This window comes from Quercus lobata, unplaced genomic scaffold, assembly GCF_001633185.2.
Source record: "Quercus lobata isolate SW786 unplaced genomic scaffold, ValleyOak3.0 Primary Assembly Scq3eQI_1881, whole genome shotgun sequence".
Classification (NCBI taxonomy): domain Eukaryota; kingdom Viridiplantae; phylum Streptophyta; class Magnoliopsida; order Fagales; family Fagaceae; genus Quercus; species Quercus lobata.
Window position 1 is genome coordinate 8459 of NW_022154997.1, and position 17929 is coordinate 26387.

The 17929-nt window shown below is 36.4% G+C and overlaps 1 protein-coding gene, 1 long non-coding RNA gene and 1 pseudogene across 3 annotated transcripts; all 3 read right to left on the reverse strand.

Moving 5' to 3' along the window:
* Window positions 1-584: 584 nt before the first annotated feature.
* On the reverse strand, window positions 585-8407 carry LOC115973653 (annotated as a pseudogene). Its single transcript, XR_004087798.1, has 14 exons — window positions 8196-8407; window positions 7994-8102; window positions 6594-6693; window positions 6459-6514; window positions 5714-5779; window positions 5547-5629; window positions 5098-5231; window positions 4278-4488; window positions 3841-3972; window positions 3708-3768; window positions 3529-3588; window positions 2613-2671; window positions 2409-2496; window positions 585-1185 (listed from the first exon to the last, which is right to left on the reverse strand). The product of XR_004087798.1 is annotated as a vesicle-fusing ATPase-like (transcript).
* Window positions 8408-9185: 778 nt separating this feature from the next.
* On the reverse strand, window positions 9186-9432 carry LOC115973654. The gene is made up of 2 exons (XR_004087799.1): window positions 9395-9432; window positions 9186-9254 (listed from the first exon to the last, which is right to left on the reverse strand). It is a non-coding gene; the product is annotated as an uncharacterized LOC115973654 (long non-coding RNA).
* Window positions 9433-9606: 174 nt separating this feature from the next.
* LOC115973655 lies at window positions 9607-13047 on the reverse strand. The gene is made up of 6 exons (XM_031093913.1): window positions 12811-13047; window positions 12359-12449; window positions 11821-12219; window positions 11110-11735; window positions 9817-9997; window positions 9607-9714 (listed from the first exon to the last, which is right to left on the reverse strand). The coding sequence occupies exons 1-6, from the start codon at window positions 13041-13043 to the stop codon at window positions 9625-9627; spliced, it is 1620 nt and encodes a 539-aa protein (XP_030949773.1). The 5' UTR covers window positions 13044-13047; the 3' UTR covers window positions 9607-9624.
* Window positions 13048-17929: the final 4882 nt, after the last annotated feature.

Here is a 17929-nt window from a genome sequence, read left to right on the forward strand (position 1 = left end):
TTAGGGGAGAATATTACTTGTAAGGGTTCTTTTGCTCCCAAAAAAAAAAACATAAAAAGCCTTTATTGAACCCAATGTTCACAATTCTTAACTATGATTTTTCCTGAATGCTATAGACACACACACATCCTTCCCTTCCCCTTCAAGGGGTAATAAATATTGTCAATGAATTATCAACCCTTTGATTATTCGTGCTTTGAGCATTGATGCTACAACTTCCAATTGAAGCTTGGTCAGTACCATCAGTGCAATCATGCTCATTCATCAAAAAACAACCAAAAAGAGAAACAATAAACACCCCAAGGAAACACTTATTTCTGAAGACACTCGTAGGAAATTTCCCACCTCAACATCCATGCAAACCCGACTATGCATTTATCTAGTGAACAGATTATTGTCTATCAAATATATCAATTACAACCTCCCATTTGTCTGATTTTTTTCCCCATTTTAAACATTGGTTATTTTATAAGGAAAAAATAAATTATAACAATTTGTGATTGATAGAAGCATCAATGGAACAGAAAAGGTGAAATAGATGACTTTTATTTATCAAATTAGTATCATTTCGGTAAATCTCAACATAATTTAAAAGCTGTACATAGAAAAATCCTTGTACAAGCTATGCAATTCACATACAAAGCATTACGCAAACCAACATACTGATTATGAAGAGGCTATACGATCATACATAAGATCTAGCTAAATCCAATCCATTTAACCAAGGATGGAACAAAGTGACAAATTACATATAAAAAACAATCAAATTATATAGCCAAAATGGATAGATGCTACACAGCTACACTATTGTTGCTTATAGTAGCCACTTTGCTTATATACCTTACTTTCTCACTATGGTACCGCTCCATCAACTCTTCAAAAGAATGTTTGTTGTTGATGGACTACTCTATATCAGCAAATGATGATGCACAGGCAATGAACTCCTTCACACGCTCTTGAAAAGGTGTATAATTAACTAATAGACGATCCAAAACGATAAAAGTAGATTCCACCACCTATGTCATGGACTCGTGTTGAAGCGGATTCATTGATTCAAGATGGGTAAGAAGCTGATTTTGAAGAGGCAACACTGTCTGCTCAAGCACATCCACGTTTAAAGTTGTTACGCTACCTTTACAACACTGTCTGCTCACTTGTTGTCCCTATGACCATAAGTTTCTTCCCCTGACAACAGAGCACACAAAATGAACTAGTAATGAGAACTTCAGGAAGGTCAGAAAATTACCATTCATCAAGTCAGATATCACAAAACTACTAAAGGAAAAACATGTCCCAAAGATATCAGAAAATATCACACATAAGCCTGTCGATGAATGCTCTTTGTACAGCCAGTGATGGTGACAATATGGAGCTGAATAATCCCAAACAATAGACCAGACCAACTTCCGCCACTACATCAAATAGCATTAGGATTTTATGCATACATGTAGCTCCCAAAAAAAGAGTACATAAGGGATAGAACCCGTGCTCATCCTTTCACTCAGTTATGGGGGAGGAGATCCCAGATCTTAGCTACGCTTTCAAAATTTGTAATCTACAATGAATTCAGTGTTTTTTTTTTTTTCCCTCATTCATGCTGGGTAAGACTCAGCGAAGTTGTATGTGTCTAAGAGGGGTTTGAAGAGTGGAGACTACATTTTCAATATGGCACTGGAAAGATAGCATGACCATAGTTCAGAAAGAAAATATAACAATTTTAAAAGTGGATTTCACAATTGCTACCACTTTGAAACCATTGACATCTTTGTGAACAATTTATATCTAATTCTATAGGTTTTGTAACTACCAACATGCATAACACATGCACTACATTTGGTAATAAAGAGGGAATTTCCATACTGCCTATGATCCAAATCATACATGATACATCAACCAAAATATTTTGAACCTGAGGTGTAAAAATAATAATAATATTAACCTTCATTTCAATTTTACATAATCTTTCTGATATGTTCTTTTCCCTAAAGGAGAGGGGGAAATAGGTGATTTGAACTAGTGACCTCATCAGTTGAGATAGAGCTCATCAGCCTCACATCTTACCAAGTTTAAATTTTTAACTTGAGATAAAGCCACCATTTTTTCATACTCCCTCCATGAGATGTTGAGTGTCTTGTTTTCCTTAACGTCCCAAAATGAGTTGTCAAAAAAATATAAAAAGTTGTCAAAAAAATTAAGTATTTTTTCTTTTCCCATTAAAAGTATTTATAAATGTTTTCTAAAGCAATGCCTTTAGAGCATCCATTAACTTTTCCTATAAAAATATATATCCACCCCTTACAATTATACAATTTGAATAAAGAATTATTCTTCATGAAATTCACTGATAATAATATAATAGGAAATTGTAAGAACAGTCCAGCCAATAAAGACAAAGAACAACGAAAAACCTTTGGAGGAAGCCGCTTGAGTAGGACCAGTAGTGTCTGAGAGATTATATTTGAAAAACGAGGCCCAATGGCAACATACTCCAATAACCTGCATCAACAATTACAGTAAAATCATCTAAGGAACTTCTTCATTATCATTAATAGATGAAAAACGTGCTGGAGAAAAGCAGTACAGCTTCATTCAATTCACATCAGTAGATTTACCTTTCAATGTCATCAAGAACGATGATGCTCAGCGGTGACTTGTATGCATCCTCAAATACCTGTTAAAGAATATCATTATAAATAAGTCTTCAAAATTTCCTCCCAATCACATAAACTAAAGAAAAACATTAAAAAGTATATATCTTTCTAGTGTAAATAGACAATAAATAATTGATAACTCTGCAAGTGCAGTATAAACTTGTCTTAGATACATCAAATCTCAATTTAGACTTGGAACTGGTTCTATCACATAAAGGAGGGAAAAAAATCTTTTAAAATGCAACCAAGAATGGTCAAAGTCTTTGGACCTGTTTGGTAAGTGAAACCAGTTTTCAGTTTTCAAAAGGTTTTGCAAAATTGTGTTTCAATACATGCTTTCTCAACCAAAACAAAACTTGGTCTGTTTGGCATGAGATTTTCACTCAAAAACTGGTATTAATACTCATCTAATAAAAATTTATCACAAACCAGCCTCAGTTCTAAACTGAGATCTGACGCAAACACACAGAGGGAGGAACAAGAGAAAAACAGAGAGGAGGAGGGGTCAGATTTGGATACCCAGATCTGACGCCACAGCAACACTTGGGATGGTGCTCCACCGCCATCACTGAGAGTTCTATGGTGTGTGTGAGAGAGAGAGAGAGAGACAGACAGAAACAGAGGAGAGAGAAATCAGGTTGAGAGGGAGAGATCAGAGAGAGGGAGAGAGAAAGAGAGGAATACGTAAGAACAAAATTTATTATCTTAATAATAACTTTGAAAACTGTTGCTCGAGGTGTTCTCAAAATTCAGCACTTGAATCCTCTAAAGTGAAGTCAGATTAAAGACTCCTTGCAAAATATTGTTACCAAACAATTAGATACTAGAAACTATAATTTAAAAACTGCTTCCAAACGGGCCTTTGCATTTGACAAACCTTGACAATCTGTGCACACTTAGTGCTTTCGTGAAGACCAATCATTGATTCTGCTGAGACCTACCCAAAAAATGGCAAAATTTAGAAATAGGTATAAATGGAAGGGACAGTAGAAGAGACTGCAAAAATTCCTTGAAAGTAACAAGATAGATATCCAAAATATAGGGCAGGGAGCTTACTATCTTGACATATGGAAAATCACTGTCAATGCCAACAGTAGCTGCTAGTGCGGTTTTACCACTGTCCAAAAAGGGTAAGATTCAAAAAAGATGCAATTAACAAAGTCAATTAAAATAGAGAAACCATGCATACCTGCCACTTGGGCCTTCCAGAAGACAAGTAACAAGCGGACTTCCTTTACTCACTTTAACTTGCTCCACAAGTAGCATAGCTCTTTGATAAATGTGCTTATTTTGATCACCACAGTCCACCATGCCATTCAGTCTACAAATCACCATAGTAAATAGAATCAAGCTTCCAGCAGAAACAGAGTACCATTTGTTACCCAATTTTTTGGACAGCCAACAATATCATTATCCCAAATTTCTCACATAGTAAACAAATTAGTCATATATGCCATACAATGCAACATAAACTATTCCACAACAAAGGGATTTAAGTCAAAATTATTAAAATAATGTACCTTAGGAAGACTTATCTCGAGCATGACAATGTGATGTGAGTTAAAAATAAAATAAATAAATAAAATCTGAAAGCTAAAAGCATTTTCAAATTGCTCAAAACTATACCTGCACCGCTCAAGGTCATCAGTGGAGGCTCCAAATGCAGGAATTATTTCGTGGAGTGCATTCAAAAAATCATCCATGGTAACTTTAATACTCTCTTCATCCACTGGCTTGGTGAGATCATCAAGACTTAGTTGTCTATTCAAAGCATAAGATACTGCACTTTTTACAACACCTTCAAGTTCGGCACCACTATAGTTTTTCGTACGAGCAGCTGCACTCGCAAAAATAGATAACTGAATCAACCAAGACCTTCATCTATCATTCCTAGAGACCAAAACATTGCAACAATTTAAACATTCAACACATGGTCAAAAGTATTTGTATAATAAAGTAAGAAACAATTTAAGAATCACTGCAACTTTTTCAAAGAGATCAATTTTGGACACATTAAACAGCATCCCCCCCACCCCCCAAAAAAAAAAAAATCATATCCTTAAGTTTCACCACTAACAGTTGGTTGTAACATAGAAAATCATTAAGGGTGTGGTTTCTTGGGGCTAGGTGTAAGGGAGATATTAGATTAAATTGAATTATAAATCATTTGGTACTTTAATTTTCTAAGATCCACACAACTGCAATACCTTTTCATGAGTTTGACTATCCAAGCCAGCGTAAAAAATGTTCTAGTATGGATTATGTTCTCAATATATTATAAATTTATATATATATATATATATATATATATAGACACACACAACTCCAATCAAAACCTGGAGGCAAATATAATTTAGATATAATCGTGTCTCCATTTAACAGTCACTTCAGCCATATAATAGATGAATAAGTAGATATCATAAGCATATCTCACTAATGGACATACCAAGCTCTTGAAGGTTCACATCAGGAGCAAGAAAAGAACTCTCTTTCATCTTGTTTGTATGAATTTGAAGAATCTATAAGCGACCATTCTCATCAGGAAGGCTTATCTCAATTTGAACCTCCAAGCGGCCTGGTCTATAAATCAAGAATAAACAAATTAATAAATGACTTTTATTGGTAATTACACATGCACCCAACAGGTTTTGAATCCATGATCTCACCCTCCACCTCGCATTTTGCAAGGAAGGGCAGTTTGAACTAGAGCTCATTGGCAGGAATAAATAAATAAAATTTATTGGACTTTGATTTAGAGTCCAACGTTGACTAGTAGTTGCTACAACCTACGCACATCAATGTTAACTAGTAGTTGCTATCCATGCTTTTCATGACATAAAACAATTTAAGGTTGCATGGACAGTTACGCAACACAGAAGACGGAGAGAAACAGACCTTAAAAGGGCCTCATCAAGTAAATCTTTTCTGTTTGTCATTCCAATAAGCAAGACATTATTTAAAGACTCCACACCATCAATCTGAAAAGTAAATAGTCTTTTAGTTATTAGCAGAGAATCACTCTGATTTGCAAGATTGTAAAAGCAATTGAACCTCTAACTAACCTTTGTAAGAAGCTGGTTCACAATACTGTCACGAACACCTGTACAATCTCTAGTTGAACCTCTTGACTGCAAATGCAAAATGAGAACATGCATTGAGCTCTTTCCATTTGCTAAAAAACTTGGATTACATAACCAGAGAACCTTAAATCTAAAAATTGACATTGTTTCTTTGACATATTAAACAATGCAGACCTCCGGTGGAAATCTAACCATGTAGGTGTTACCAATGTGTTCTTGTGCTGTAGCTTTTAAAATCATACTAATAATAGCATGTTCGCTTAGAGGTCAAGAAGGGAACTAGGATTCAAGTTAATATATACATAAACATATATAAATATATTTTATGTCCAAAGGCCTACTCATCTACAACTCTTAGCACTATGTCACTTAGGCTGATTCTTTGACTCAGGGTCCCAATTCTTGGAATGGTCATTATTGTTCATTAAGACAACATAAAGAGTTATGAAACTATACCAAGCATTTCTAACCGCATAAGGAAGTTAATCTATAGATTCCGCACACCTTAGATATTCAAATAAATGACACTCCAGGACATTCAAGAACAATAGATTCAGTCAGAGGAAAATGCTAATTAACTAACTATAAATACATGCATATATATATATATATGTGTGTGTGTGTGTGTGTGTGTGTGTGTCAATCAAAAGCAACAAATTGATGTCACTATCAATCTACTGGCAGGGGGAAAAAAAAAACGTTAACAAATATTTGAAGAATCATGTACCTTACAAATAGCATCAATTTCATCAAAAATTATGACATGCAGATCACTTTGGTCCCCTGAAAAGGAAAAGAACATGATGGCATTAGTGATCACCAAAAGACCAACCTAGGAATACGCCTGCTATATCTCCCTTACCTCGAGCTCTTTGATCATTCTCAGCATCAGCAAATAGATCCCTAACATTCTTTTCAGTTTCACCAAGGTATTTGTTCAAAACTTCAGGGCCGTTAACAATCTGTAACAATTTGTCACAAAAAGGGTAAAAAATAAAAAAGATGGTCCATAAACTGCAAGAATAGATTTTCACCATCTTATAGAATGTGAAGCATAGAATACTTATAATTTATTTGTTTTTATAAGTAATAGAAATTTTATTGACAAAAAATTACTTCATCATCACAATGATGAACGTTAAGTAATTAAAACAGCATAGAATACTAATAATAATTTGTTGCTATAATAGAAAGAATTCAGACATGTTTAGTTAGCTTTGGAACCCGAAAACAATGTTCCAGCATCAAAATGAAAAGTATGCACTAGCAATTGAGCATATGCTCAAATGAAAATTGAACACACCAAAAGACCCAGTGACTATTGATATTTAAACCATGACATAACCGAAAGTGGATGGATGGATGTGCACTAGGTTTTATGTTGCAAGAAAATAAAATAGAGATGACACTGCCTGCCTTCTCATATAAGATATATCTTCATGAGATTTTGTGTCAATCATGTGCCTGAGAAGCATTTCTGCTTGACAAATTAAAGAAAAAGAGTGCGATTCATCGTGGTCATCATTTCCGGATAAATTTGTATGTCTATGGAATAAAGTTCAATGTCAGTCAAATAGTAAGTGAACTCATGGTCTATGCTTAAACAAGACTAGAAATAATCTTAAACATTTGATATTTGTTTTTTGAATTACTAAACCAATTCAACTGCAACACTACCAACCTAGAGATAGTTAAAAAGCTTCATTCTACTCAATTTTGTGCATTAGATGCTTGTTTTGAAACTTCATACACCAGTTTTAAAAGATGAACTCAAAGTCTTTAGGTCAATGAAATTATGGAATTACAATAAACAAAATGTACAGAACAAATCAATTCTTTGCTCATTGCAAAGTAAAAATGACAACGCTAAATTTTTTAATAAGATTAGCAGGCCATGTAAATAAGAATACAAACTTATGAGCCTTGAGAAAACACTAGTTATAATTTCATCAAGGTCTAAAAATATTATCAAAATCATTTGTCTTTATACTTAATATTACTATATTGTTACTGACAAGAAACATTTATTAAAACTTTCTTTGGTTCTTACTTATAAAAAAATAAAAAACCTTTCAATGGCTCAACTCTCCCTCTCATTTACGGGGACAGGGGGAAGGTAAACAAAAAAATAAAAGAATAAAAAAAATAAAAACTCTTAATTCTGAAGATGGAAAATGATAAGGTGTTAGCCTCATAAAGCTATAAGTTTTATCATTTGGTGAAAGACTGAAAATATATAAATAAAATTAACCATATACAAACCTTTGGTTCCCTTCCATTCAACATTTTTCCAATTTGACGAGCCATAAGTGTTTTGCCAGTACCAGGAGGCCCATAAAGCAGCATACCCTTCACATGCTTAATCCCCAATCTAGAAGACGAAGAAATTTCCAGGTAAGAGCATGTTATGGAAATAAAACAGACTAGAAGAATTAATGCATAAATGACAAATTGAAAATATTACTTATTTGTCACATGGGGAGGGAAAACACGCGAAGCAAAGGCTCTTCGAAATATATCTGCAAACTCTGCACTTAGACCACCTATACCAAGTGATTGAAGATTAAACTCCTTCTGCCTGAAGATGTTGCTACTGGCTGCCTCACGCTGATTGACTATCTGTAAGTCAAAATATAAGTTACTGAATTTAATTTTTGACATCAAGTTGATCAGCCTATAATTACTCTGAGCAACTGTGATCTGTATAAACGCTTATTAGGCTACACTGATCATGTTCTGTTCAACAGAGGAAGAGGTAAATAATTAAGGGGAGATGCAAGTGTAAAAGAGATTTTGACTGATTTGACATGGCAGCACCATCTCCAGCATGCATTAAGCATGAAAGAAATATCAGGTACAGAATCCACCAATCTAATAGCATTGATTTGTTAATTATGCAAACAAACAAATGATGAAAGAATTTTTGAATTTGTTGTTAGGCTTTGTTTTTTACTTTGCTTATTTTGCTTCTTTTTTAAGCAAATAAAGCCACCAGAAATAAGGTATATGGTATAGGCATATACTAAACCAACAAGAATTTCATAGAGCTGATGAATGCTAGTTCCTTTTCTCTATGATATCCAAACAAGGAAATTAATATTTGGTGGGAGTTTAAATAATGGAACGATAAGCCACCAGAAAAGTTTTTGTTCAATGGTCATTTAACTAAATATGATTCTTTTTAACTTAATAAATTTAACTCATGCTCACAGTAGATATAAACTCTCAATGAGCTAAAAAAAGGATTGAGATATAAAAACAAAGATAACTTCAGGATGAATACAGAGGTAAGGCGAAAGTTTTTTACCAGCACATCAGAACGGTCTGACAGAACAAGCAGTTGGGAACCATTTCGAACAGCTTCATCAGCAGCTTCACTATATATATTTAGTGTCTTTTCCAAGGAAGCATCAACTCCTTTACGAATATCAAAAAATGTTGGCAAAACTTGAGGTTTCAAAGAGGGATCATTTAGCAAGGACTCAAGCTCCCCTTCATTCAGTACGGGACTGGACAAAATAACCTGCTCCATGGCAAAAAATTATAACGTGCAGTTCAAAATTTGAAAACTGAAAGCATTACATTATCATTTTACCTAAAAGTCAATTCAAATTAATTGTTAAAAACACCATTAATATGGCAGAAAGAGAGATCCTAACAAACCTGTGAAGCATTTTCAGGTCCAACCTAGAAAGAGTGAGCTGTTTTCTAAGCTAAGTGCTGATCATCACTTAGGGTCAGAAACTCCAATTCTCGAGTGTCCTCCTTTGTTTCTTGATAAACCCACATCAAATAATTAGGAATGTTTTCAAAGCATTAAAAGAATTAAATAAATAAAAAAAAAGTGATTTCAGAGAGCAAGAGAGAGAGAGAACCTCTATGGGATGCTAATCCTAATGCATTTTACGCTTATGCTGTCTCGTATAGTGTCTGGTATGTGGGGGAGGGGGTACTACATCTCCTTCGTGAGGCTCCTCACGTTGCTGCAAAGATGAAGTTACAACCAAACAATGGATTACATGAATTCCAATACCAACCATAACAGTAGTTACTCGATATTTATTACATTAAATGATTTGTCATACCGTGGGGCCAGCGTTGTGTCCTGCTTTGTGACCACCTGTCCCACAAGGAGGTGCTTTCATTGTACGTTTAGGTCGACCTTGTGGGGGTGACTGTAACCCAACAACCTGCTCATTCTCAACATGCACAGCTGGTTGTTTTGCTTGACTCCCAACAACTGCGGGGGAGGATGGTGTAGCAAATGTGAAAGTTCAAAAACGTGTATAAAACACCTTTGAACGTTTAGACCCCCAAATAACAACTTAATCAATTCAAGCAATATGTCAAACAACTAGTGTGCGGAAACTTAACATATGCTATCATACGAAATTGATTAAATACTATCTAAGCCATAACAAAATAAAATCCACAGCAGATAATTTAAAGGCAAAGATAGAGGAAGGAAGATGCAAGCACAAAGACAACACGCGATGTGTTATCGAAGAGGAAACCGAAGTCCTCGGCGAAAAACCTCTCCGCCGCCCTCCAAGCGGTAATCAATCCACTAGAAAATATAGTTGGGATACAAGGACAGCAATAGACCCTCCAAGCCTAATCTACCCAGTGCACCTAAGCCCTCCAAGCTTCTTGCTCCAACGAGGTTGCGCCGAACCTTTTTCTTTTCTAGCTTTCCGGATTCCGCTACTAGACCATAGCATCAACCAATGAAGATTGGTTCCTTCCTAACTGCTTCCCAGAAATCCAAACAGCAGACTCACAATGATGATAATGGTGAGAACCTGGTTTGGTATAAAGCCTCTCAAGGATTTAACAATGGAGAGGAAGAGAGTTGAGGAATTTGAAGAGATTCTAAGGTAGAGATTGTGGGTGAAACAATCTGGTTTTTCTTTAGGGTTTCTCTCTCAAAATTCTCTCTGGAAGCTCTCTTTCAATCGTGGGTAATAGGGGTATTTATACTGGAGTGGAGAGGAATGTGAAACGACAGAATTCTACAAAACAGGGGTGGCTCGCGGCTTGACCTCGCGGCTTGACTAAGTCGCGAGATCCAGTCGCGAGATAACCGTATGGCCAGTTGTCCTGTTTTGTCCTGTAGTGCTCCAGCTAGCAGACTGTTCACCTTCCAGCATGCTTGGCACGTGAGGTTGCTTCTGGCGGCTTGAAGCCGCGAGTCACCCGCGAGACCCAGCCGCGACACTCTGTTTTCTTGCACACTCTTGAGCAAACTTCACTCTATCTCACTCACTACCCTTACATCAAACCCACCTAAATACAGGGTTACTAAATGCTGAATTACAAGCAAATTTGGCACGGAATAAAGCCAATTAGATGGTTGAATAAATTCAACCTTACAAAATGAAATGTGAGTGCCCGTACTCATGGGATCTATATGCAGTCTAGGAGTGGGCATGAATGACATGGAGTGACTATGGGGCGGTACATGGTCTATATGACGAATGTTGTACGATGGGGATTGCGTGTGCATGACAGGAGGGGTTTGATTGAAATCAGGGCCGAGATCAAAGGATGGTGGAGTAAATGAAAGATGAGCAGGATCAAAAAATGTATGTGAGGTGTGTGAAAGGATCTCGGGGTGAAAAGATGCATGAGTAGTGGGTAGAGAGATATCTAGGTTAGAAACTGCATGAGCAGTATGTGGAGGGATCTCTGGGGAAGGAGATGCATGTGGAGGTGGAGGGAACTCTGGGGCAGGAGATGCACGTGGGGGTGGAGGGAGATCTGCCCTACTGACAACCTGATGGGATGCAGCACGCTGACCATGGCTATGGCTGGCACGAGTTGAGCTCGTGCTTGGTCGTCCAGTATCTTCTGGCGCTTCTGGATTTGCCCCATCGATATTTTCCAACGGAAGTCGAGCAGTTATACGATGAAGGCGTTCCACTGTCTTAAGTACAGCTGAAATATGGTTGTACTCAAGACTGCCTACTGTATAAAGTCTCAACAACTTCTTGTGACTGGCAACCTGAAAGTAAATAAATACAATTAGTACATCATACTGAAGTTCCTGATACGCAACAAAAATTGAAAAGAAAGGTCAAAGCAATTACCATAATAATAAGTGAAGCCGAAGTGTGGTCGACGAACCTCCAAGTCACCCTATCGTACCAATCGAAGTATGGATGAGCAGGCGACATATCACCCTCTAGTCGTGCTCCAGGACATAGAGATCGTGCTCGAGTATCCCATACTCGGATATGGCCATAATGTCTGTCCCTCCAATTCACCTCCATCTTCCCCCTCAAGTCTATGGCATGAAGGGCTTCGTCAGTATCAACATATAGGGGGGGTTCTTGTACCATCCCGAACTGACGAACAACACGGTCCGGTGTATGTTTCTCTACTAGCCAGAAACATACAAGCGGTACCCTCGCCGTCCATACATCCCTTCCGGCGACACAAAACGCAGGCAGGTGGGCTAATTCAGTTTCATATGGTTGCCACACCACCTAAAATAGTCAAATCAAAGGGCAGCACATTATGCAATGTTCCATATCTATGAGCTCTTTTACATTTATAAATACAACAGTCATAAACAATAGTCATAAACAATAGTCATAAACAATAGAATAAACACAATGTTGGTACCTGCTTTGGATGCATACAATCTAAAAGCTGACGGTACCGGACCAGACAGATTTCGGCGGGGCTATTCAAGGTGTTCACAACCCACACAGTCCTACAATTGTGAAAGAGGGAGTCAATACTTGGAATTGAGAATATGAAGTAATAAACAACAACAAATGATGGGCAATCGTAAATTTAACAGTACATACCACTAAGATTATACTAATAAATGATTATCTAAACATATGATTAGTGGTGGAGCTAAAAATTAATAAGACTTATATTATACATCAATCATAACATATGACCTCCGTGGTTGTCAAACGATATATAAAAAACATAAATAAAAATCCTATTAATGAGTCACAATTAGAAGAATATCAAGGTTAAAATTTTATTTTCTATGTCTAACAATGTGTTTAAAATTATGGATCTATTTCCAATAGAGAAAATCGGTCAAGGAAGAGACTTACTTAATAGACAATGGAGAAGGTGCAAATGGTGGGCCATATGCACCATCTGGTGGGAGGTCCATCCTTGGGCACAAAAAAGGGAATCTGACCCATGCCCAATACTGAACTAGCAACAAGGCCCCACCAATCTGACTAGCACCTCTGTCGGTTGCCCTGCATAACTCTCTGTACAGCCATGCAAGGCAAGCGCTCCCCCAACTGTACTGAGGTGGATTCCGTAGGTCCCTCAGCATCTGCAACCACATTGTATGCACCTTATCACCAGACTTGTCGGCGAAAATTGTGTCTGCCAGGAGTGCTAGGATATAACACCGTGCATATTGATGCACAACCACCTCTGTTGCATCATCGGGCAACCCTTCGTCAATTTTTTCTAGTAGCTTCTTTATTTGGATCCTTTGTCCTTTAAGCGTGGTGTCATTAGTAGCAATTCCAAGCAGACTCTGACATTCATCTTTCCATTTCAAGTCAGTTGTTCCAACAATTGCCTCACCATCGATTGGAATCCCGAAAAGAACCTCCACATCTTGTAATGTGATCGTTGTCTCACCATGTGGCAGGTGGAAGGTGTGGGTTTCAGGCCGCCATCGCTCAATGAAGGCCGTGATCAGGTTATGATCAATCTCTCTACCCGGGGTCCTATACAGCCCCTCTAATCCAACTCTCTTCACAATGTCGACGATACGATCATCCACCACTATCCGGCGTCGTTTTCGGAATTCGTCATTACGACCGCGGCATTTCAGTGGCCCTGGATCCTGCACATGATAGAACTATGGTGATGAGATGCAATATGCCATAACCTTTGTATATATGATTGTAGTTATTGATCCCAAAAAACAAAAATAAAGCAGTTATGAAGGGACCTTAAAATATCAACCCCAAAAAGAAAAAATAAAAACAAAAAAAAAAGCAACAACGGGAGAAAAATAAAAGGATGCAATGCATTTTATACATTTGTCTAGTAATGAAAGGCTTCCCATGCGACCAGTCTATTGCTGCCTCTAAACCAGGAAAAGTCAAAAGGCTTCTTAAAGCTATTTCATTAATTTAAGAAGCTTTAAGTAACTATCTTGGAATTTGGTTGTATTTCGTTGTCATAGTTGCTGATTTGTGTTTGTTTTCCCTTAAGCTCTGTTGTTGTCCAACCCTTGAATTTACTTAACTAAGTATTTTAATGCAAGTAAGAAACTCAAGTGAAAAGGGTCCTTAAGGATTTTATTTGATTTATGACAAAAGCTTGTCTTCAATATGATTCATTAAGCTAGGTTTGTTACACAAGTTGTAATTCCAAATGGATTCCTAAATATAAACTTCTATGTTTTGCTTTTGGAACCTAAGGATCATATCTGTTTGACATGATATGGAAAATAAACAACCTAAATAGAGGAAAGTAAAAGAAACTAGAGGCAAAGGCTAGCGTTCTCAATAATAACAATAAAAATTACTGCAACAACCACAACCTGAACAACTTCTTGCCAAGCAACAATAAAATTATCACAGGTCACATTGCTTCAAACAAAAATAACTCTTATGAACCTAGGATTGCTTTGTTCATGTACACCCACACTAACAATCAACCAATCTAACTTAACCCAACTAATGCGCATGACCATGCATTGAAAGCTAGTAATACCATTGACACTTAAAATTTCAGAAATGGGAAGAAAAAAAAATCAACATAATGTAGAAGGATAAGAAGAGAATATTCAGCAGGTGGTCGGTTTTAATTTTTACCTTGCCTTCCCAAACAGCGCACGCTCGATGTGTTTTTATAAACCTTAACACCGAATCGTCAGTGGGCCCAGGACCAAACTCATCAGGGAGCTGAGCAGGAACAGCAGCCATACTGCACGAAGTTTAGGGAGTCAAGAGTAATATAATCACATGTTAAATTGGCAAGGAAAGTGATGAACAAGAAAATGATTCAGTTTATTTTGACAACAAGCAGATGGTCCTCGTTACTCATAAAATTAATTTGGGCTACAATGAAGTTTTACAAAAGGTGACAAAAAGAATGAAGGAAAATCATATCCGCGTTGATTAATTTGGGCTACCCACATAGTTGGCCCTACTATTTTCCCTCCTACCAAATGGACCCTACAGTTACGTGCTACATAAAAGATCTGAAAAAATTAAAAAGGGGGGAGGAGTTTGTGGGGTGGGTTCTGAAAAGACTTTCTAAAATTGATTGTCTGAACTCACAACAAAACATCCAAACCAGGGTACAATGGTGAACAAAGCCTTTACCCTACCACCCCAACACAAGTAGGTACGAAAAATCTCATTTCTACACTTCATCCTACCAAACATAATGTAAGAAATCATAAAATCATTTCAACATTGCAGCATTGCCTGTGTAGATTCATGTGAAAACTATGCAGAAGAAGTGAAGAACCAGATGTTAAAAATAAGACAATATAATGCAAAATTTAAATACCAGGACAAAAAATAAATAAATAAATAAATAAAAAATCTTCAATAACAGCAATGTATATAGTAAAGCAAATGAACAAAGGTAACAAAGCAAACATGGCAGCCAAGATTTGAAATGCAGCAACATAGTAGAATCATTACCTGCAATATCACTATGCAACTACCTTCTCTAAAAGCTTATGTTGTGAAGCCTTTTCAAGCCTATTCCTGCAAGGTATAAAATGCAATTAGCACCTCAAATATGTATATATATGGATGAACATCATTTCTATGCTTATATAAAGAAGGAAGAAAGGAAAATAAATTTCTAGATAGACATTTTAATATATATGATGAATTTCATATTGTAATATTTAGGAGAGCCTTTTTTTTATAAGAATAATTTTATTGAAAAAAAGACTACATACAAAAAGCACAAAGCAGCCAAAACAATACTATTATAAACAGTATAATAAATTGATGCACAAGGTAACTACATGACACCAATTAAACATCTAACACGTCTACATTCATAACACTATCTAATGTTTCCAACCCAATTTTCCATTTTACAAGACGTTTAAACTTAACAACATATTATGCTATACTTGGAGCCAACATCCATCTTAGAAGATGCCAACCAGTTTGAATGTTTAGGATGACAATATCAGCATTCAGCACCTCTATCAGGCAAATTACTTCAACCACCATATAAAAACATAATAAAGGAATCGCAAAAGTACACACATATACAAATACTTAAATCATGCTCTGAGGTACAAGTCATAATAAAATAGATTCTATTCATTTAAACATTTCTTCAAACATATAGTACTCATACTTTATACAAGAATACACAGATAATTTTCTCAAGCATGAACCGTTTCTAACACATGACAAATCAACATAATGAAACCCCATATTAATTTGATGATAGATCGTAGTAGAAACATGATCCAAGGCTATTCATTATTTTGGTACACAACAAAAAGCAAAACTCACCACTCAACCAATGCTTTCGCTGAGATAAAAACTCCAAAAAAAAAAAATACTTTAACATAAGACTCAAACTTTTCTTACTAATTTTCTTTTGCTTTCCTGCAGTTTCTCGGCTGCCAAACAGAGGGAAAGCCCAATACTTGACATTAAAAAGTTAGAAAATAAGAAATCGGTGAAGTAATAGAAACGTACCTAAATGGAAATTGTTTGTGAAAACCAGACGGCGACGGCGACGGGAAGTGAGAGACCGGAGCGAGATGGAGGGCCGACGGCGACGGAGAGAGGGATGAGTGCGACGGAACGGCGACGGAGCTGAAGAGAGGGATGAGTGCGACGGAACGGCGACGGAGAAGGACGGAGCTGAAGAGGACTGAGAGTGAGAGAGAGAGAGAGAGACTGAGTTTTTTGAGTGATGCACTGTGAGTGTGGGAGGGAATGAGAGAGTTTTTTGAACTAAAGAGTTTTTTTTGAGAGTATTGTAAGTGTGGGGAGGACTGAGTTTTTTTGAGACTGTTTTGAATGAGAGTTTTTTTTTTCAGTTTTGTTGAGAGACACGTGTGGCAAAACCAACTTAGATTCGGATTTTATACATACAAACCGAGTCTAATAGACTTGTTTTTTAAACACAGAAATCGAGTCCAATGGACTCGATTTCTATGTGTAAAAACCGAGTGTATTGGACTCGGTTTGTATGCATGGAAATCGAGTTTATTTAACTCGATTTCCATGTGTAAAAACCGAGTTCGTTGGACTTGGTTTGTAAGCATGGAAATCGAGTTTATTTAACTCGATTTCTGTACGCCCATTTCCCACGCCATTCACTGCAAAAAAGGAAAATCGAGTATCCTAAACTCAATTTTACAACCCACAAATCGACTCCAATAAACTCGAATTGTTAGAAACCAAAATAGTTTGAAACGTTTGCTAACTAATGATATTGTTTAGATTTTATAGTTATTTTCTAAAAAAATCCGAATTTTCTTTCTTTTGGTGTGTGAACCCTTGGACTCAAGAGAGAGACTCAAGGGAGCTTCCTAGCACTTTCCTTAAGACAAAAGAGAGAAAAGTGAGGTGCAAATTTCTGATTTGCATTGATCCGTGGGAAAATGGGAGCAAAAGAGTTTCTTGAGTCTTCTTTCTTTGAGAAAGTCAAAGAAGAGATAAAGGTGCAACCAATAAGAACAAAGAAGGAATAAAACAAAGAAGGAAAGCAAGAATGACCAAGGAAATTTCTGGTGCAGCCAAGAAGTCTAGCAAAATATCTTGGGTGATTCACGTGTAGTGCTAGGAAAGAGAGGATAACTTACCTTTTCAACTTTTAGTATTTATACCTTTCACCCTCCCATAGTTCTAAACTCTAGAAAGGTCCAAATAACAAAATAACTTTGCAAATAGACCCTTACCTTTATACACTTAATTTTCTACAAAAATAATATCACTTTGCATACACATACATACAAACATATATATATCTAGTAACTTAAACCACTTAATATAGTTTGCACATACTAAGTATATATTTATAATACAAATAGTCATTTCAATTATTTATAATCTTTAAAATTCTCATTCAATGGCATTATAAAATAATATGCTTATTAAATACTCTTATATTAATTATAAAAAAAAAGTGGCTTAAAATATTAAATAATACTTAACCACTTAAACCCATAGTTTAATATAAAAAATTGGGTCGGGGTGTTAC

What these genes read in the sequence shown, in the direction of transcription:
- LOC115973655 (XM_031093913.1), bottom strand. Translation starts at nt 13,043, where the DNA reads ATGCTGAGGGACCTACGGAATCCACCTCAGTACAGTTGGGGGAGCGCT. An exon ending in AGTACGGGCACTCACATTTC is followed by an intron (nt 9,998 to 11,109) that starts ATTTTGTAAGGT and finishes TTGAACTTTCAC; the next exon opens with ATTTGCTACACCATCCTCCC. An exon ending in GACACAACGCTGGCCCCACG is followed by an intron (nt 9,715 to 9,816) that starts GTATGACAAATC and finishes TCATCTTTGCAG; the next exon opens with CAACGTGAGGAGCCTCACGA.